Source organism: Schistocerca nitens, chromosome 8 (assembly GCF_023898315.1).
Source record: "Schistocerca nitens isolate TAMUIC-IGC-003100 chromosome 8, iqSchNite1.1, whole genome shotgun sequence".
NCBI lineage: Eukaryota > Metazoa > Arthropoda > Insecta > Orthoptera > Acrididae > Schistocerca > Schistocerca nitens.
This window is the reverse complement of record NC_064621.1, coordinates 87,230,322-87,252,979: the sequence shown is the minus strand read 5'-3', so window position 1 is coordinate 87,252,979 and position 22,658 is coordinate 87,230,322. Positions and strand designations below refer to the sequence as shown.

At 44.2% G+C, this 22,658-nt stretch overlaps 1 protein-coding gene across 1 annotated transcript in view; it reads left to right on the top strand.

The window, feature by feature from the left end:
* Positions 1-22,658, top strand: part of LOC126198966 (acetylcholine receptor subunit alpha-like 1) — a 407,815-nt gene that overhangs the window by 200,492 nt on the left and 184,665 nt on the right. The window contains exon 2 of the mRNA XM_049935619.1: positions 19,861-19,905. Coding sequence (XP_049791576.1) covers positions 19,861-19,905 — 45 coding nt within the window. The remainder of the gene's footprint in view (positions 1-19,860; positions 19,906-22,658) is intronic.

The following is a 22,658-nucleotide window of genomic DNA, read 5'->3' as shown; positions in this document are numbered from 1 at the left end:
CTTGTCGGAATGCCTCTGCACGTGCCCTAATGCGGCAGCAGCGTCCATGATGCGACTAAGCAGCTCATTTCGCGTATTCAGCTCTTGGTTTTACACTTCAGACTTCACATGAATTCAAAACCATAAACCAAATTCTAATGGCATAAGGTTTTGTGATCTTGGTGGCCATTTAATTGTAGTAGCACGACTATTCCAGCGATTAGGGTTAATGCTTTCAAATGGTTCAAATGGCTGTAAGCACTATGGGACTTAACACTGAGGTCATCAGCCCCCTTGACTTAGAACTAGTTAGACCCATCTAACCTAAGGACATCACACACATCCATGCCAGAGGCAGGATTCGAACCTGCGACCGCAGCAGCAGCGCGGTTCCAGACTGAAGCGCCTAGAACCGCTCGGCCACAGCGGCCGACTAGGTTAATGCGGTTGACTCGTTTCCTCCACGTCGGGTAAAATGAGGAGGGGTTACGTCATGCTGGAAGAACAGCGCAGTTAGCGTGGAACGTCATAAGGGTGTTCAACAAACGAATTTTCTAGGACATGCAAGTAATCCTGTCACGTCATTTACTCTTCTAAAATGACTGGACCCATGGACATGTTAGCCGTCATGCCGCATCAGAAATTGCTCGAGAAACGAACTGGGAAATCGGTTTCCGCTGTATCGTGTGGATTTTCCTGCGACTATCGATGACTGTTACGTGTGTCGTTAATGCCATGTCGTGTAAACGCGGATTCATCAGTGAATAATACTAATAGAAGCAAATGCTGACTGTCATTTAACGAGTCACGAAATTCATTTTGTGTGGCACTATCTCCAATGTGAACGTTGTGGAGACGCTATATGTGAAGTGGGTAGAAGTTTTCTGCATGGAATTTTCGCTACACTCGTGTTCGTGGGACATTGATACGTGCAGAAAGTCGTCGTGCGCTGGTGGAAGGATCACGTTGCACCATTTCAACAATGTGTTGCTGTGCCTGCACAGGTTGCTGAATTACACCTTCAGAAGGAAAATGGGAACATAGAAGAACACCCGTTTCTCGCTGTGTGCTGGAAACTCTGGAAAACACTCTATGATCACCAATTCGACTCGTCGGAAAGCGCCGAGGTACTCGTCGACAACAGCAGGAGCACTACCATGGCAGAAACAGTGAACATTATTACGTCTGCATATTCTTCATTAGTACAGATGTGTGGCATTTTAGCCCCCGCGTGTACAAATACAGTCTCAGTCTCTTTGACACACTCACAATCTCTCGCACAACTTTACGTTCAACGGGCTACTTTAATGGGAGAAAGACAGCCCTAGCAGAGAGATTCCAAGCAGCTAGGTATATTTGGTTAGAATAAAACATCAAAGGGATTAGGTGACTAAGAAACATGCTTGCGCACCACTAGCCCGAAAACAAATGTATTTTGAATATCTTTTATTTCGGAAACCATTTGGCGTACGGCGTATGTCCATTTCAAGCTTTACTAAAGAGCGTTCCTGGCATATTCCTAAATATTGAGCATTCTTCTTGAACTACTGTGTGTATAACGAGTCACCTGCGTTGATCAAAACAAGTCTGATTTGTAATTTAAAACAATAAATATTTCTGGCACACTGTTTACATATAATGGAATATGGCTCACCTCTACTTCCTCCCATCCCTATTCTATTTAACTCATTTATTCAGTACTTAATTTTGTGCTTAATGTCTCAGTTAGAGCTTTTGCGTATTACCTTCTTACTTCAACGTCTATTACAAAGAAAAATTATTCGTGAATATGGTAACGTCTTTTATTCCGAAAATCAATTAGCGGGACGAATAAATGAAGTTGTAGTCTTCGTGTATAAATATGAACTATATTTCTACAACGAACTGTCTATACAATCAATTCACATGATTTGTGTTGATTAGTTACAAGTTCTGTTTCTAACTGGACCTTCATAAGTTTACGACTCTGCAGCTCCGAGATCAGAGTATCCTAAATATTAAAAGTGTGCTGAAGTCACAATATGGGAAAGATATCTTTCAAGGCTGTTAGAAGAAACAACTGACTGCAGTGTACATTTATGAAGTATATCCATGAGATAATATGTGGATCAAATTTTATAGTTTTTTATATCTTTTCATAAAAAGTGAATAGTACTTTTCCTGTCGTATGAGTTACCATTTGATATATTTAGGTGATGAGCTTGTGGTTTTCCTAGCTCACCCTGTTGCAGTTAGAGCAAAACACATTAGCTTTTCTGCAACGTACTTGTTGCGTCTCTTCATTTATCAATACATATTAACCTTGGCTAACTCAAATGGAGACCTACGGCGGAAGTGACGGGCAAGTGATGGGCTGTATCAACCGGTTATGACAGAACTTGAGAATGTTATACAATTAAGTATGCAAATTTTCGTGAATTACAGACTGGGCTTTTTTAATGACAAGGAATAATTAGCAAGAAAAATGTGTCGTCAGCACGACACCTCACACATTGACAGGCAGCATCAGCTTTCACAGAGAGCCTAAAATTTAAAACCAATTCCAGCAACAAACACGATAGAAAATACTCGAAATCGACAGCTGGCTTCGGTTTGCTTTTATTGTGAAGAGTGAAGTCGTACGTGTTCTTTAGTGGGTAATAAAATTGTCTGTAGAGTTTACGCTTACCACAGCAGTCGCAACTCACAGTTTTTACGGCAAGTGGGCGACGGATAAGACGCAACAAATAGAGGCTCGACTGTCTCGGAGTTCAGGGGATGGCGGATCGAATCTCAGGACGCGTACGTCGTAAGTTAGGATAATCCAGGCTCTCACGGGACCGGCAGCTCTGCCGTCGGACTCAGCTGCAACCGCTCCCCCTCCCCCTCCCCCCATCTCATCCACATTCACCCACTCCCACCCCCACCTCTGTCTCACCGACACGCCGCTGTATTCGCTCCTACACCCCACAGTCGTGCGAACCCAGACAACCTTTTACTCGAATTGCGTCTTTCTCTCTCGTCCTCCCCGCTGCCAGCGAAGCTTCCGTCGTCTATTTGGTATCTATAGAAACAGAAGCTGCATGTCGCGGAGTCTCTCGCCTATTCAGAGTTCCCTGCAAAACAGTTAATCGTTCTTCTTGGTTAATATTTAATATTCGTTTCTCATTTTCATCGCAAAAAGGTATTGGTATTACACTTACTACTGATTTCATACTATTCAGCGATTGAGAAGTGGTTGCTGAACTATAGTGGACGCTGCAATAAATCTTTAGGTACAAAAATTTCGTACGTTGTTCCTGCATTGACTCCCTTTACCCTGAAGTGCAATACACACTCTGATAAAACGACAGGGCATCAAAATCGTTCGCCGGACCGCAGTTCGAATTTTGACCCTTAATGCACATGTTAAATGCCTTTACCCACTGATTTATTAAGGCACGATTCAAAACAAGATTCCAGGCATTAATATGGTAATACATCTACCCATGCATTACACAAGCTACTGTGTGTGTGTGAAATCTTATGGGACTTTAATGCTAAGGTCATCAGTCCCTAAGCTTACACACTACATAACCTAAATTACCCTAAGGACAAACACGCACACCCATGCCCGAAGGATTACTCGAACCTCGACCGGGACCAGCCACACAGTCCACGACTGCAGCGCCCTAGACCGCTCGGCTAATGCCGCGCGGCTACACAAGCTACTATTCTTACATTTAACCCTAACGTTTGTCTTAATCTCAATAGGAAACATACTTCTCTTCAGCAAAATTTTTATTGCGTTAACACGTGCACATTACCTCTCCAAAAAAATTAGTTCATTTCATTGCAACATATGATATTTCATATTTTACAGTAAGGTGTACCTGTATTGTGATCAAATTGTGTTTATTTATGTAGTAGTGCCTATGTGCAGTGCTTTATTCTACAGCATCTTACGTATTCTATATTATAGCCTTTTGTGAATTTTCCACACTTGGAGAAAATAACGTCCTGAATCTGGTAAAGTGAATTTGTTATAGTACTTATAGATCCTGACTTAATAAAAATGTCAATGGAAGTAGGCAGTTTATGACAGTAAATTATAAGCATGTGAATAATCTTTGCTCAGGATAAATAATATTTGGAGTAAAGATACACATTACGTTGAGTTTTCATTTATACTGTTGTAAATAAAAACTCGGTTTCTGCAACATACAGAAACAAATACCTTCTCACACTTCATTCTGCGTAAATATAACGACAACGTGGTACTAATTTCTTCGATCTATCTTAGAGGTACATCTCACGTGATGAAGTACGTCATGACAAACCACTGATGATGTACTGTTTAGGCAAAGGCTTCAAGCAGTCGAACGTAATACCTAAACATGCAAAAAAGCAAAAGAAGGGTAGCTGAAACGACCAGCTGTTAAAACTCCTGATATAGATAGACAAAAAAGATTATAAACAAGGAGGATAGTTACACAAATACACTCCTGGAAATGGAAAAAAGAACACATTGACACCGGTGTGTCAGACCCACCATACTTGCTCCGGACACTGCGAGAAGGCTGTACAAGCAATGATCACACGCACGGCACAGCGGACACACCAGGAACCGCGGTGTTGGCCGTCGAATGGCGCTAGCTGCGCAGCATTTGTGCACCGCCGCCGTCAGTGTCAGCCAATTTGCCGTGGCATACGGAGCTCCATCGCAGTCTTTAACACTGGTAGCATGCCGCGACAGCGTGGACGTGAACCGTATGTGCAGTTGACGGACTTTGAGCGAGGGCGTATAGTGGGCATGCGGGAGGCCGGGAGGACGTACCGCCGAATTGCTCAACACGTGGGGCGTGAGGTCTCCACAGTACATCGATGTTGTCGCCAGTGGTCGGCGGAAGGTGCACGTGCCCGTCGACCTGGGACCGGACCGCAGCGACGCGTGGATGCACGCCAAGACCGTAGGATCCTACGCAGTGCCGTAGGGGACCGCACCGCCACTTCCCAGCAAATTAGGGAAACTGTTGCTCCTGGGGTATCGGCGGGGACCATTCGCAACCGTCTCCATGAAGCTGGGCTACGGTCCCGCACACCGTTAGGCCGTCTTCCGCTCACGCCCCAACATCGTGCAGCCCGCCTCCAGTGGTGTCGCGACAGGCGTGAATGGAGGGACGAATGGAGACGTGTCGTCTTCAGCGATGAGAGTCGCTTCTGCCTTGGTGCCAATGATGGTCGTATGCGTGTTTGGCGCCGTGCAGGTGAGCGCCACAATCAGGACTGCATACGACCGAGGCACACAGGGCCAACACCCGGCATCATGGTGTGGGGAGCGATCTCCTACACTGGCCGTACACCACTGGTGATCGTCGAGGGGACACTGAATAGTGCACGGTACATCCAAACCGTCATCGAACCCATCGTTCTACCATTCCTAGACCGGCAAGGGAACTTGCTGTTCCAACAGGACAATGCACGTCCGCATGTATCCCGTGCCACCCAACGTGCTCTAGAAGGTGTAAGTCAACTACCCTGGCCAGCAAGATCTCCGGATCTGTCCCCCATTGAGCATGTTTGGGACTGGATGAAGCGTCGTCTCACGCGGTCTGCACGTCCAGCACGAACGCTGGTCCAACTGAGGCGCCAGGTGGAAATGGTATGGCAAGCCGTTCCACAGGACTACATCCAGCATCTCTACGATCGTCTCCATGGGAGAATAGCAGCCTGCATTGCTGCGAAAGGTGGATATACACTGTACTAGTGCCGACATTGTGCATGCTCTGTTGCCTGTGTCTATGTGCCTGTGGTTCTGTCAGTGTGATCATGTGATGTATCTGACCCCAGGAATGTGTCAATAAAGTTTCCCCTTCCTGGGACAATGAATTCACGGTGTTCTTATTTCAATTTCCAGGAGTGTATTACCATATAAGCACTTGCAACGGACACAGTGGCGTATTTACGCAGTGACAATATTCGAAATAAAAACAGCACCACCTCGAATGTGTCGATGGAATTGTTCAAACGTGGGGTGTAGACCACGCGTTCTAGTAATACTAACCACTCATCATTTACTCAGCTAAGTATAAGTAAGTATTGTAGTCTAATTAAGTCGGGTGATGCTGAGGGAATCAGATTGAGAAATGAGACACTTAAAGTAGTAGATGAGTTTTGCTATTTGGGGACCAAAATAACTGATGATAATAGAAGTAGACAGGATATAAAATGTAGATTGGCAATGGCAAGTAAAGCGTTTCTAAGAAGAAAAATTTGTTGACATCGTGTATATATTTAAGTGACAGGAAGTCGTTTCTGAAATTATTGTATGTAGTGTAGCCATGTATAGAAGTGAAACGTGGACGATAAATAGTTTGGACAAGAAGAGAATAGAATCTTTCGAAATGTGGTGCTACAGAAGAATGCTGAATATTAGATGGGTAGATCATACAACTAATGAAGAGGTACTAAATAGAATTGGGGAGAAGAGGATTATGTGGCGCAAATTGACTAGAAGAAGAGATCGGTTGATAGAACATGTTATGAGGCATTAAGGGATCACCAGTTTAGTACTGGAGGGCAACGTGGAGAGTAAAAATCGTAGAGGGAGACCAAGAGATGAATACACTAATCAGATTCATAAGGATGTAGGTTGCATTAGTTATTCGAAGATGAAGAGGCTTTCACAGGATAGAGTAGCATGGATAGCTGCATCAAACCAGAGTCTGGAGTGAAGACCACAACAACAAAGTAAAACATTGCGCTACATAAATCGATATAACAGTTAAGTGTTATACAGGGTGTAACAGGTATAAGTTCACACATATTTGACGACGGTGTACTGTACAATACTACATCACTATTTACGTCGTTTACAGACTAAGAATAACAATACCTAATAAATCTCCAACGTTTTTAGGTTGGTTAGTACCTCCAGGTACATGTGGCAAGAGCAACCCATTAATGCTTGTTTTTCCAGATATGGTGTTGAAGTGCGTACTCATGGATCCAAGTGGTAGGCTATACTGACAGGCAAAGTCTACTTAGAGGTGCAGTTATGACTGTGCTGTAAACATGAGGTAGTAAAGTTTGTGACATGTTTGTGGGTAGTCTGCTCGATGCAGAAAAGGGACAAAAAACACTTTGATCTGCGAACACACTGATGTGTTAAGACACTGAGGTACCACATATAAAAACATATCCACTTACATCCATTACACCTCATATGTGCAGTACAAACAGTACACTCATCTTTAGACAGGGAGGGTGAAATAAAACTTTCCTGGAAAATATTTGTGAAATTGACGTGTAACTGCACAGAAAATAGTGGAAAAACGTGTTTCGTTGCACAAATAGGTTGCTGTCAGACGTCTGCATATGTGCATCCCCTGTATGGGCTGCCCCGAGTACTTTGCTGTGACATTACTTTCGAATGAGTGACAAGAGTAGACGTGTGTAGTGGCCAGTTGAATGCTGCACAAAATGGTGCTCAAGCTGAAACAGTGCATGTTCCTTGTGGGGAGATATGCCAAACATAATTTATGGAAACGTGTGCAAGAGTTAAGACCAGAAGTGATTTGGCAAAACCTCAAGCAAAATAAGCAATAAAAAAACGTAGTGGCAAAATTGCTCTAAATCGCCTCTGTAGCGAGTCAAAACTGTGTCTATCCATAAAGAGTTCAAACACCTGAAAACATTGCTCGAGCAAAGCGAGCACACACCGCCATTCTGGCCGCGGACGGACTGCCCGACGTTATACAGAGCACCACATGGATCTCGCGGCCGTGGGCGGTTCAACAGACCTGGTGTCGTTACAAACTTGCTCAAATAGCTCCTCAAGTGTCATCACGAGGCCGAGGGCATCTCTTTCCCCTCATCCCACTAAGAAAAAGCCGTCAGTGCCGGAAAACGAACTCGATTCGTCCATATTGCACTTGCCGCCCACCTGCGAACACTGTCGGACTGAAAGAACACCTCGAAGAAAGTACGCCGGAATTTCAACACCGTTTATCTGTGCAATAAGAATTTCAGACAGAGAGAGAGCTGATACTTCTCTTTTCACTTTCGTTAGAAATGAGTATGGATTTGTGTACACTGCAAAGTCTGTGATTGCCAATAATGTTGACACGCATTTTCAAAAAATGGTTCAAATGGCTCTGAGCACTATGGGACTAAACTTCTGAGGTCATAAGTCCCCTAGAACTTAGAACTACTTAAACCTAACAAACCTAAGGACATCACACACAGCCATGCCCGAGGCAGGATTCGAACCTGCGACCGTAGTGGTCCCGCGGTTCTAGACTGTAGCGCCTAGAACCGCTCGGGCACTCCTGCCGGCTGACACGCATATTGGTAACCGGTATTTCTTCAGTGAAGAGCTACTTAGAAATAAGTAGCAGCTTCAAGATTTGAGAAACTAACAACGGCCGGAAGAATGGTGTTCCCATCCCATGGCCCTTCTTACATCGTCCGGATGGTGCCCTAGGCAGATGATGTCGGGTGTATCATCAGCACCGAACGGTCGTCACGGCTGGAACATGTTATTGGCTGGCATTATACAGGGTTACTCAAGAGGAATGGTCAATACTCACGGATATGAAAGGAATGGTCAATACTCCCCGATATGAAAGGAATGGTCAGTCGAAGCAAGAAAGACAAGTAAACTTGGGCTCTAAAAGGCGTACCTTAAGAGCTATGAACACATGTTCATCTTCGCTAATGAGAAACACATTTCCCTTTGCAGAACAAGTGCTCATAGTTCTTAACGTAAACACTTTAGAGTACACTTTTACTTGACTACTTTTTGTTATTTGCGTCAATACTAATTGCTGTCAACGTATGGAAAGCAGAAAGCTCGCAGTAAAAGATATACACTCCTGGAAATTGAAATAAGAACATAGTGAATTCATTGTCCCAGGAAGGGGAAACTTTATTGACACATTCCTGGGGTCAGACACATCACATGATCACACTGACAGAACCACAGGCACATAGACACAGGCAACAGAGCATGCACAATGTCGGCACTAGTACAGTGTATATCCACCTTTCGCAGCAATGCAGGCTGCTATTCTCCCATGGAGACGATCGTAGAGATGCTGGATGTAGTCCTGTGGAACGGCTTGCCATGCCATTTCCACCTGGCGCCTCAGTTGGACCAGCGTTCGTGCTGGACGTGCAGACCGCGTGAGACGACGCTTCATCCAGTCCCAAACATGCTCAATGGGGGACAGATCCGGAGATCTTGCTGGCCAGGGTAGTTGACTTACACCTTCTAGAGCACGTTGGGTGGCACGGGATACATGCGGACGTGCATTGTCCTGTTGGAACAGCAAGTTCCCTTGCCGGTCTAGGAATGGTAGAACGATGGGTTCGATGACGGTTTGGATGTACCGTGCACTATTCAGTGTCCCCTCGACGATCACCAGTGGTGTACGGCCAGTGTAGGAGATCGCTCCCCACACCATGATGCCGGGTGTTGGCCCTGTGTGCCTCGGTCGTATGCAGTCCTGATTGTGGCGCTCACCTGCACGGTGCCAAACACGCATACGACCATCATTGGCACCAAGGCAGAAGCGACTCTCATCGCTGAAGACGACACTTCGTCCCTCCATTCACGCCTGTCGCGACACCACTGGAGGCGGGCTGCACGATGTTGGGGCGTGAGCGGAAGACGGCCTAACGGTGTGCGGGACCGTAGCCCAGCTTCATGGAGACGGTTGCGAATGGTCCTCGCCGATACCCCAGGAGCAACAGTGTCCCTAATTTGCTGGGAAGTGGCGGTGCGGTCCCCTACGGCACTGCGTAGGATCCTACGGTCTTGGCGTGCATCCGTGCGTCGCTGCGGTCCGGTCCCAGGTCGACGGGCACGTTCACCTTCCGCCGACCACTGGTACAACATCGATGTACTGTGGAGACCTCACGCCCCACGTGTTGAGCAATTCGGCGGTACGTCCACCCGGCCTCCCGCATGCCCACTATACGCCCTCGCTCAAAGTCCGTCAACTGCACATACGGTTCACGTCCACGCTGTCGCGGCATGCTACCAGTGTTAAAGACTGCGATGGAGCTCCGTATGCCACGGCAAACTGGCTGACACTGACGGCGGCGGTGCACAAATGCTGCGCAGCTAGCGCCATTCGACGGCCAACACCGCGGTTCCTGGTGTGTCCGCTGTGCCGTGCGTGTGATCATTGCTTGTACAGCCCTCTCGCAGTGTCCGGAGCAAGTATGGTGGGTCTGACACACCGGTGTCAATGTGTTCTTTTTTCCATTTCCAGGAGTGTATCTTTCATAGTATCGAACATCAAGAACTGTTCATAGCTCTCAAGGCATGCATTTTGGATTACAGTTTGCTCGACTTTTTCCCTTCGACTGATCGTTTCTCCCATGTCCCTGAATACTGACCATTTCTCTTGGGACTCCTGTGTATGCACGCACCTACCAAACACGTAATCTAACAGCTACGAAATCACTTGTGATGGACGTATACTCAATGCCAATGTACGAACAGTTTCATTCAGGCTTTTGGCACTCTGTCAGGAATCGTCACGTACAAGAGTTACGCATTAAATTAACAAGACTGTAAATTCCTTTATTTCATGGTGGTTGCCTTCATAACAGGACCCATTAAGCCCACGCACATTACATTCATTTCTTTCTCGGCTTAAAGTATCCCTGCTCGTCATTGTTCGTTAAGCTATGCAGCTGCTTCGTCAGTGTAATAGATGAACCATAACTGCAACGACAAAATTCCGGAGGTTGTTCAGGAATATTTTCGTAGTACTTTGCTGTGAGAGTGTCATGGCCTCGGGCGAATCGCTACAGAGCAATTGCATTTCGTTTGACTTGTTGTCTTCAGTTACCTTTGTATGTGTATTGGACAGAAAATATTTGTTGAGCGTAAGCTCTTTATGTTTTTGTTGGAAGCAAACTTCTTCCATTCACTCACAGCACTCGCTTAAACCCTGATAAACCCACTGGGCAGAACACGGCGAAATAAGGTGGCGGTCAGTTTCACTTCTTCACAACTAAAAGTTTAAAAATTCAGTTCTTTCACAGCTGAAGGCCTCCAAACAATTAATCTTAAAAATCAGCAAGATTAATTTCCAGTGACTGAAGACACGCAGTTAAAATTACAAACAAAATTATATATATATATATATATATATATATATATATATATATATATATATATATATATATATATACTCCTGGAAATGGAAAAAAGAACACATTGACACCGGTGTGTCAGACCCACCATACTTGCTCCGGACACTGCGAGAGGGCTGTACAAGCAATGATCACACGCACGGCACAGCGGACACACCAGGAACCGCGGTGTTGGCCGTCGAATGGCGCTAGCTGCGCAGCATTTGTGCACCGCCGCCGTCAGTGTCAGCCTGTTTGCCGTGGCATACGGAGCTCCATCGCAGTCTTTAACACTGGTAGCATGCCGCGACAGCGTGGACGTGAACCGTATGTGCAGTTGACGGACTTTGAGCGAGGGCGTATAGTGGGCATGCGGGAGGCCGGGTGGACGTACCGCCGAATTGCTCAACACGTGGGGCATGAGGTCTCCACAGTACATCGATGTTGTCGCCAGTGGTCGGTGGAAGGTGAACGTGCCCGTCGACCTGGGACCGGACCGCAGCGACGCGTGGATGCACGCCAAGACCGTAGGATCCTACGCAGTGCCGTAGGGGACCGCACCGCCACTTCCCAGCAAATTAGGGACACTGTTGCTCCTGGGGTATCGGCGAGGACCATTCGCAACCGTCTCCATGAAGCTGGGCTACGGTCCCGCACACCGTTAGGCCGTCTTCCGCTCACGCCCCAACATCGTGCAGCCCGCCTCCAGTGGTGTCGCGACAGGCGTGAATGGAGGGACGAATGGAGACGTGTCGTCTTCAGCGATGAGAGTCGCTTCTGCCTTGGTGCCAATGATGGTCGTATGCGTGTTTGGCGCCGTGCAGGTGAGCGCCACAATCAGGACTGCATACGACCGAGGCACACAGGGCCAACACCCGGCATCATGGTGTGGGGAGCGATCTCCTACACTGGCCGTACACCACTGGTGATCGTCGAGGGGACACTGAATAGTGCATGGTACATCCAAACCGTCATCGAACCCATCGTTCTACCATTCCTAGACCGGCAAGGGAACTTGCTGTTCCAACAGGACAATGCACGTCCGCATGTATCCCGTGCCACCCAACGTGCTCTAGAAGGTGTAAGTCAACTACCCTGGCCAGCAAGATCTCCGGATCTGTCCCCCATTGAGCATGTTTGGGACTGGATGAAGCGTCGTCTCACGCGGTCTGCACGTCCAGCACGAACGCTGGTCCAACTGAGGCGCCAGGTGGAAATGGCATGGCAAGCCGTTCCACAGGACTACATCCAGCATCTCTACGATCGTCTCCATGGGAGAATAGCAGCCTGCATTGCTGCGAAAGGTGGATATACACTGTACTAGTGCCGACATTGTGCATGCTCTGTTGCCTGTGTCTATGTGCCTGTGGTTCTGTCAGTGTGATCATGTGATGTATCTGACCCCAGGAATGTGTCAATAAAGTTTCCCCTTCCTGGGACAATGAATTCACGGTGTTCTTATTTCAATTTCCAGGAGTATATATATATATATATATATATATATATATATATATATATATATATATATAATCACAGGCTGAAATCCTAAAGGCAAAGTGGATAGAACCCATATACAAGGTGCAATACAAACGGCTGAAGGCCACAATTAAATTTCAAAATTTTAAAACATATATTAAAATATATAATACCATAATATTTTTAAGGAAGAGGGCTGCAATGTTTTCGCTTAAGGGGAAATTTTGAGAATAAGGCTTTAAGCGGCTGACGACCCACAGTTGACTTCCAAAAATTCAAAAAATACATTAACCTTTAAGTCTTAAGTGACTGACAGCGCACTGAATGAAAAGAAAGCACAGCAACAGTAACTTTCAACAAAATATCCACTTGCCAGAATTCAAACTTACTTACACGGGCTGAAGGCTCTTGATTTACATAAAACACAATAAAACTTTTTTCTGTTAAAGCATTGGTTGTAATAGGTTACTAACAGACCATTAAACACCCACGAAAAGGACAGTACAGACAACGCGGCATTCAGGCGCCACCAGGGGGTGGGGGGGGGGGTGGTAGGGGGGGCCTGCCCACGAAACATTATAGTTCACTTAGATGAGACAGGTGATAGGCCCAACTACACTTGCTCTGCCGGCCGGTGTGGCTCTGCGGTTAAAGGCGCTTCAGTCTGGAACCGCGTGACTGCTCCGGTCGCAGGTTCGAATCCTGCCTCGGGCATGGATGTGTGTGATGTCCTTAGGTTGGTTAGGTTTAAGTAGTTCTAAGTTCTAGGGGACTGATGACCACAGATGTTAAGTCCCATAGTGCTCAAAGCCATTTGAACCATTTTGAACACTTGATCTGTCGGTAAACCAACCAAGAGACAGTCACGGACCAACCGACCAAACGATTTGCTAGCCACCAATTGGTACATGAACTCAAGGACCAAACTGTTACGGACGTGATTATCCACAATGAAATATGTATTAAGCTGTCAAAACTACACACTGTGCTGGACTGCAGCAACAGGTGAGGAAAGGACACTGCCTGAAATTACGTTAGTGGCCTGGGCAGATAACCAGAACACTAACGGCCACAAGGCAGAAAATTCCACTAGTGCACTTGAAATGTAGTGAACCAATATAGTTAATTCCACCGCATGGCGGCTCGATTTCACCACAACAAACACTCGGTGTTGCTCACAGGAAAAGCTCCCCGACAGCGAACCACCGAAAAGACCAACACAACATGAACGGATGTGGCTTGGGTCCTTAAGACACCACTCAACTTTGACATCCTGGATCGGTGAGCCACGAAGCTCGTAGTGATCGGACAGCTCAACACACGTTCTGACACTGTGCAGGGTCGGCCAGCATATCCATCCGACGGGCTGCATGGAGATATCCTCCCTGGTCCGCACCAGCCTGTGGGCGGCGGGTGGATTAGTTGTTATTAATGTTCCTATTATTTATGCTGTTGTTTGCCGTTCTCAACACTGGCTCTCTAACTACAATATTGGGAACCAGAAAGTGATCAGCAAAACGTGAAGCCTGTAATTAGAATTCCTAGTGCCCACTTCATCTGAGAAATACATCAATAGCTACAGCTTATAGCTCTGAGGAATTAGATTGTCTAGGATTCATAATCAATAACCATTCTCACTAAAATGTTCACTATATTCTGAAAGTCACAGACCAAAAAGAATCCACACAATCTAACTAACAGAGCAGTTCAGAGTCTAATGCGCTGATGCAACTATAACTGTTCAAATTAAATGTTTAAGTGAATGCTCGCCATAATTTGATGATAATGTTCATCAAACGCCACGCTAAATAATGGTAGAATGTCTGTCCCGCGGCGGCACATGAAAATACGACATACGCAAACTGAAGATAGATCATTAAAGTCATTCCAGAATTAACACCTCACTCGAAAACGATTTCATGGTTATGCGTATCCCGAGTAACTTATTACGGCATCCCAGGCTGTTTATAGCAATGATACCGATGCGACGCGACTCCCGGCATAGGTGGTGCGCTAATCAGCATCTGGAGAGAACTGGGGCCTTTCTCTCTCGCACAGCGTTCTTATATATAAAGCCGCGGTGCGGACGGCTAAGGGAACGTCTGATCAAATCCGTTCTCCTGACTAGCCGCTGGGCTAGTAATGCACCACTTTAAGTTATCGAATAAATCATTGCTTCCTTTGCTGATGGCCGATGAAGCTCTCAATTTAAATGTGCAATCAGCACACTGGTATGCAATCATAATAAAAGTCTGATGTGGCTAAGTCAAATATTTTGGGCGAGATAATTAATTTAATTACACTACACGCAATAGACGAGCTCTGAACTTGCTCTTTAGAGATACGCTATAGCTATAGTTTTATAGTTGTTCTGTTGAAACTTCTCACATCTTTATGATTATAGCGGATCTCCCTTCTACTTAAATTTAAACATCCTAGATTTATTTATTCGCCTACTTAATCTACCTTGCTTCCTTAATTTCTAAGACAAAAACCAGAAAATCATGAATTTCAACTAAAATTTTAATTTGTGAGATCCAGAATACTGTTTCTACTTAATTATTATGAAAAAGGAATCTAAATATAAATTTTAAAGTTTCTAGCTCTTTTCTGTTGCACCAACGATTTTTACAGAAAAACGTCCAAATTTCGAAAATGGTTAAAGTTATTGAACTGATATTCAACACATATTGATTTAGTATTACTCCTGACATGCTAGAAACGTTTCAGGTTATTTACTTGATTTTTAAAGTATTGCGCAACATGTCACAGCGGACTAGGCTGGCACACAATGGAAAGACTGATGCGAATTTTATACGGCGTGCGTAGGCTGCTTCCCATCAAACCGACCAACTGCCCGCACACACCCTAGCCAGAAACTATATGCACAAGACCAAAGATGGTACACGGTGCAAATATCAGTACACATTGCTGCTGCCACACGTAGAATGAGGAAGAACCATGGCATAATTGCAGCAACGGTGGGAACCAAACGCAGATAGACAGCCAAGTTGAAGGAAACGCATAGTTCGGAGTGAGCATGGCTCACTCACTGTCGACAACAGTTCTTTTTGCGCCCAAGGTTTCAGCCACTCCTGAATGGTCCTGTTTAGTTTGTTCCTGCGGCAGAGTTAGTTGAACTTGAGAAACACATCAATATCGATTGGTTCACTGAAGAAGAGTTGGCCTATTTGTACCTCGTGTGTCGGTTCACTGAATGCAATGGAAGCGCGACACGACGATGCTTACTAACAAGGGAAGCTCCTCATCACACCCCTCTAAGATTTAGTGGTAAGATGGTCCAATCGACAACCCGTCAAAACCTAAACACAGATCAAGCATGACAACAGCAAGAAGGTATACTGATCTGTGAAAAAGATGCAAAATAGAAACAGTGAACGGTTGAAGTACAAAACTGCAATACAGAGCAACGTAAAATACCCACGGCTTAATGGTCAGATAGTAACTGTGCTGCAGTGCCATGCGGGCGAGCCGTGTTGAAACCTCCCTCATGCTAAATTTATTTTATTTATTTTTTTGTCTGTTCACTGTATTCAAATTTGTGTATGTCTCATAGTGTAACGTCCGTTTGCAACAGCGAGCTGTAAGGTAGGGACCTGTAGTGACAGCTGATTCTGACCAGCTACCCTATTAGCAGCCGAAAGAAAGTGGCTTTCGTATGGGAGCCACAAACGTTTCATGACAAGGCGACAAGTCAACCCAGTCCTCCACCGAAAAACACGTCTGGGACGTCCGCACACGGTATTAGTGACGGTACGTGTGTCATAAGACGGCAGTCTCTTACCGACGCGCCTAATTTGTACGCCTGGTGAGTCAGTGACATTATCTCCTTGTGAGATTTAGGTGATCGTATGAATGTGAATGCGATCACTGCTAAGGAAATGATGAAAACATGAGAGTTTGTCACATAAGCTGCAACAAATGAACGTAACAGTTTCACAATGACACAGTATCCCTGTGCTCTGTCAAAACATACGTTTTTCACGTTCTTGAAGTTCGTTCCGTTTTGGAAGTTTTTACTCTTGAATTCCTTTGTTGTAACGTAGTTCACACAATTAAGAAGACTGCGAGAGCTAACAAGTGCGAGAATTATCGCACAGTCAGCTTAACAGCTCATGTATCCAAGTTGCTGACAAGGATAATATACGGAAGATTGGAAAAGAAATTGAGGATGTGCTAAATGACGATCAGAAAAGGTAAAGGAACCAGAGAGGCATTTCCAACATTGCGGTTGATAATGGAAGCAAGAGTTAAAAAAAAATCCAGACACGTTCACAGGATTTGTCGACCTCGAAAAAGCGTTCGACAACGGTAAATGGTGCAAGATGTTCTACATTATGAGAAAAATAGGGTTAAGCTACAGCGAGAGACGGGTAATATACAACATGAACAAGATCCAAGAGGGAATAATGAGAGTGGACGACCAAGAACGAAACCTTCGAGTTGAAAATGGTGTAGGACGGGGATGTAGTCTTTCGCCCCTACTGTTCAATCTGTACATCGAGGAACCAATGATGGAAACAAAAGAACGGCTCAGGAGTGGAATTATAATACAAGGTGAAATGATGTCAGTGATACAATTAGTTGATGACAGTGCTATCCTGAATGAAAGTGGAGAAGAATTAAATGATATGTTGAATGGAATGAATAATCTATTGAGTGCAGAATATGGATTGAGAATAAATAGAAGAAAGACGAAAGTAATGAGAAACAGCAGAAATGAGAAGAGGGTGAAACTTAACATCAGGATTGATGGTCACAAAGTAGATGGAATTACTGTTACCTAGGCAGCATAACCACTGACCGACGGAGCAAGCAGAATATCAAAAGCAGACTAGCACTGGCAAAAAGTGCATTCCTGCCAAGAGCAGTCTACTAGTATCAAAGATAGGCGTTAAGTTGTGGAAGTAGTTTCTGAAAATATTCGTCTGAAGCAGAGCGTTCTATGGTAGAGAAACATGGACTGTGGGAAAATCGGAACAGAAGATAGTCGAAGTATTTGAGATGTGGTGCTACAGGAGAAGATTACGTGGACTGTTAAGGTAAGGATTGAGGTCCTGCGCAGAATCGGACAAGAGAGGAATATGTGGAAAGGAGAAGAGATAGGATAGGATAATAGGACATTTGTTAAGACGTGAAGGAAAGACTTCATGGTACTAGAGGGTGCTGTAGAGGCCAAAAACTGTAGGGGAATACAGGGAATACATCAAGCAAATAATTACGAACGTAGGTTGCAAGTGCAGCTCTCAGATGAAGAGGTTGACACAGGAGATGAATTCGTGGTGGGCCGCATCAAACAATTCAGAAGACTGATGACCTCAAAAAAAAAAAAAAAAAAAAAAGTCACACACTTCTGTTTGTTGTTTTCATTTCTGAGATCTCTCCTAGTGGTATCTCGCCTGCTCTCATTATTCATTGTGCTTACTTGCGACGGTAAGGTATTCTTACCACATGACTTATATTCTATAAGCAGTGAATAGTATGACAACTGTCAAGGTTACAGACATAGGACAAACATTTCAGTGACCGGACGGACAGTTCATAATATTGTGAAAAAAAATAAAAATGTAGGGCACGAGAAAGATATGAATACGGCTTTGCCCACATGGCAGTCCAACACCGTGACCTCTCCACTGCGACACCGTTTCTAATTTACGTCGCTCCATACCGCACTTCTGATCCTTCAAACGTTCACTTCTTCTATTTAGCTTCTTTTTCAAAGTTCAGTACACCTTCTTCCTGTTTTCATACTTGATCTGTGTTCAGTTTTTGACGGACTATGCACTGAGCCCTCTTACCACTAAATCTGATTGGGGTACGATGAGGAGTTTTCCCCTGTAATCTTCTCCTGCGACAATGCCAACTGCATCACGGTACATTCATTTCTGTATGTAGGCGCCTACGGGAGATTGGCCGTGCGCAGCAGCCCGGATCACCAGATGTGGACTGTGGAGAAAACCACAGTTGTTTTTTTACAGACGACACCATGTTTACAAGAGAGGACGGCATGTTCAACAGTAGGAAAAACCACGTTTGTTATGGCGAAAACTACACTCACTGGAGCGCGATCCTGCCAACACAATTTCGCCGTGAGTGTATTGGGTGGTGTTGTGAACAATTGTGTAATTGGACCTTACTTATTTACAGGTAAACTGAACGGAATCGTGTGCATAACGTTGCTTCAGCATAACCTCTCACAGCTCCTAGATGGGAGGCTGAGTCTTTATTAGTTCCTGTAATTTCCGCATGACGAGACAATTTGTACTCCATGTTACGTGTCACACTGATGTACAATTTGTACAATAGTAGGTTGGCGACGTGTTCGAGTTCTACGGACAGAGCGGTCACCGGACGCGAGACTAGTGGACTTCTTTTTCTAGATGCATGCGAGGAGCCTATTTTACGAAACTCTTCTCGATACATCGACCAAGCTGTAGCTGCGGGAATATTAAGCCAAACTCCTGGTGTTCTTCAACGTGTAAGGTAACCGATGATGCATGACTGCCGACTCTATCGTGGTCAGCACTCTGTTGTGGTCAACACACTATCGTCAACAACACTTGTCGGAGAATAGTTGTGCATTTGTTACATACTATACTGTATACAGAAAGAATATAATGAACACACTGTGATGAAAGTGTACGTCTTTTGTGTAAAAGTACATTAATTAATGAACGGTTTCGGTTATACATTTTTGTAGATGTCGATTTAGTGTTTTGAAAGTATATTCACAGCAACAAAGGCATTTCTGGAAAAAACCAGGAGATATCATAAGTATATAATTACTTTGTACAAGCAACCAGAGAACCAAAACTCGCAGAAAATATCCTCGAAAAACATCAGAATTTTGTTACTGCAGGTGATCATGGTTACATGTTGGTTAGCAGTCACGCTTTTACACACACGTACCACTTATCTCAATACCTGGTTCTTTGCATCGCTCTATGATTTATAAATCAAGCTAGTGGAGTCTACATTTCGTCACTAATCTACGGCAGATGTGTTACTGATTATAGTCAAACAGAGGCGTCAGCTGCGTGAATTAATTCAAATCTAGTTTTTCAGGTCTGAAATAACATTTTGAAATCAGTGAACGAAGTATTCACTTTCCAGTTGTTTTGTTTGAAAGCGTTGTACCATCTAAGAGAGGGTCTTGTGTTATAAAATAGAAACATAAATAAACCAATAATTATCATAAATAAATATGAATTTTGTAAATTGTTAAACTTCGAGATGTAACTGCAGTCACCTTAAACCAACTTTTTCTTTTTCCAGAATCTGAAGAATCAGATTATGACGACGAACGTGTGGGTTGAACAGGTCAGTGTTTACTCTCTAAATAATACTTTTTTTCTATTTTAAAACTTGTAACTTTAACGTATTTAATAAATAATATAAATAAAATTTTAATACTACTCTGTGAATCAATCGTAATATTTCATTCCAATATTTATATAGCAATTACTGGAGATATGTACAATAAACTAATTTATGTCGTCGTAAGAAATACAAATAACAGTCGAATGAAATTTTTCTCAAAAAAAAAAAAAAAGTACCCGAGGTCTGTTATTTTGGCGGACGGGCACTGTTGGCACATAAACAGAATTCTGAAGGAAGAAGGAAGCGTCATATAGTAACTATCACGTCGATAATAAAAATTTACGTAATTAATCTTACGCTTATTTGCAGGTGCATTTCTGCTGACCTGAAATTTCCCGCCGGCCACGGTGGCCTAGCGGTTCTAGGCGCTTCAGTCCGGAACCGCGCGACTGCTACGGTCGCAGGTTCGAATCCTGCCTCGGCCATGGATTGGTGTCCTTAGGTTAGTTAGGTTTAAGTCGTTCTAAGTTCTAGGGGACTGATGACCTCAGATGTTAAGTCCCATAGTGCACAGAGCCATTTGAACCATTTGAAATTTCCGCTCCCTATTACCATAACACGCCGCTAGTGGAATGTTGAGCAATAATTCTCTTTCGGCAGCAGCGAAAATTTTGCATTTGTGTCTGGCCAATCCAGACGACTACAGAAGTTATCTCGACTGGCCTGACGCAACTATACTGTCTTCGTCATAGTCTGACAGTGTTACAATGACGTCATATAGGTCTCATTGAAATTCCACTGATCCATGGTGACGATGTGATAGGCAGCTGGAAGTTTCACCAGGCGTTTTTCTGTGTTCTTTATAAATGTTTCGCAAATAAGACGTTTTACGTGATTTTTAACACGAACTCGGAATTATATCAAGCAATATGCTGCCCACGCCATAAAACTTGGTACGTCATTTAATTTGTTTTCTATGTAGGAGTTATTAAAACCCTTGAAATCGTCCAGTGTAAGCTAACCTACACCTCGATTATTGTGTAACCAAACAAAAGACATGGCCAAGGTAATAACAACAGGGATTTGGCATAATGTGGGACTATTTTTGGTATGTAAAACAGCCGAGTCGTTCTGGGAATCGACGCACATCTGTATTACCATAGTTGGAGTCAGGAACAACTCCTGTCGATTTTAGGCTTGCTCTGCATAGCTACGTCACTCACTCTGCAATAGCAAATAGTCGTTCAGTAGCGTTCTGATCGATATTCTGTGAATTTCGTAGTCAATGCGAGCATTGAAACGTTACTGCAGCAAGTTAGTTAGTGAACTTTTACTCAATTTGTTGCCAGCTGTCATCGTCGGTGGTGGCGGTAAGTGACAAATTCTACGTAAGCAAACTAGAGACATAATTTGCCAGATACAAGCTTTCTTCAGGTGCAAAAGCACGTGTATGCCCGTACAGGAACTATCGCTTGGAACCGGAATCAATTCAATACCCGTCAGTGTGTCGACTTGCACGAACCGCCATTGTTCGTGAATCGAACGACAAGCGGCTAAAAGATCACACAGTCCATTCCAGGGTGCCTATGGAACGGCTTCCAGTGACAACAAAAATTTGGAACTTTATCTCGAATGTTTAACACAGTAAGTCAAGTGTTCAGCAAGAAACTGATTACATTGACGCAGCACGACTAACAGCGCGCAAATTGTCCAGATCACATCCATCCAGATTGTGAGAATAAGAGAACTTAGCGACTACAAGAATGTTAACAAATAATTTTAAAACTTTTCGAAAACTTTCTCGCTGAGACATCCGACAGTAGGCCTGTAATGGAACAAAAAGTTTAGTGCTCATTGCATTTTCGCTGATCATGCAGTAAAATTTCACCATCACCCTTGACGTTCTACTTTATCTCCAGTACTTATTAACTACTAATTCAAACCCATTTTGCAGAGAGTATCCACATATACCAGTCAGTATTCTTGCAAAATTATATCATTGTACTACAGATGGTTCAGAACGTATGACGTTATAAACTTTGAGATGCGTCAAACACTATATTTTCTTTCAAATGATCCACAAATTACGCAGACTGTACTCATCCAGTCAACAGCCACAAACTAACAAAACCACCATAATTAGAGTTTTGTGTCTTCAACCATAAAAGTTTTATATTCTTAAAGTCAAATACTTAACAAACTAATTTGTCAAGTAATCACTTTTGAAACTGTTTCATGCGTCGATGCTCGATTACTTAAAGAATTGGGGAGGACCGGGGAGGGGGTGGTTAACTGGAATGACAAGAACTCGTACGTATTATAGTGTAGGACCATCTTTGACATGAAAACAGCGCGAATCCTTCTGGGAACGGATACACGTGCCTATACACAGGCGCTGTTGTGTCTAGACCATACAGCCCAGACACAATGCTGTAGCCGATAGGGCACGCAAGGCTAACGCAGACGGGCGTGAAGTCTGGAACATGAGACTTATAAATGCACTAAAGAAAAATACGTAGCTTTTTTAATACTTAACTTTATTCTCTTGTTGGAATACATCTCTCCTGCATACTCGTAAGCTATTGGCACTGATACAAATGGCGCCTTGCTAGGTGGTCGCCATTTAACTTAGCAGAGGGCTATTCTACTGTCTATCTCTCGGCAAATGAGAGCAAGGCTTAGCACGTCCAATCGCTAGCTATGTTGTCCGTACAACTGGGGACGAGGTCTCCTCAGTCTCTCGAGACCTGCCT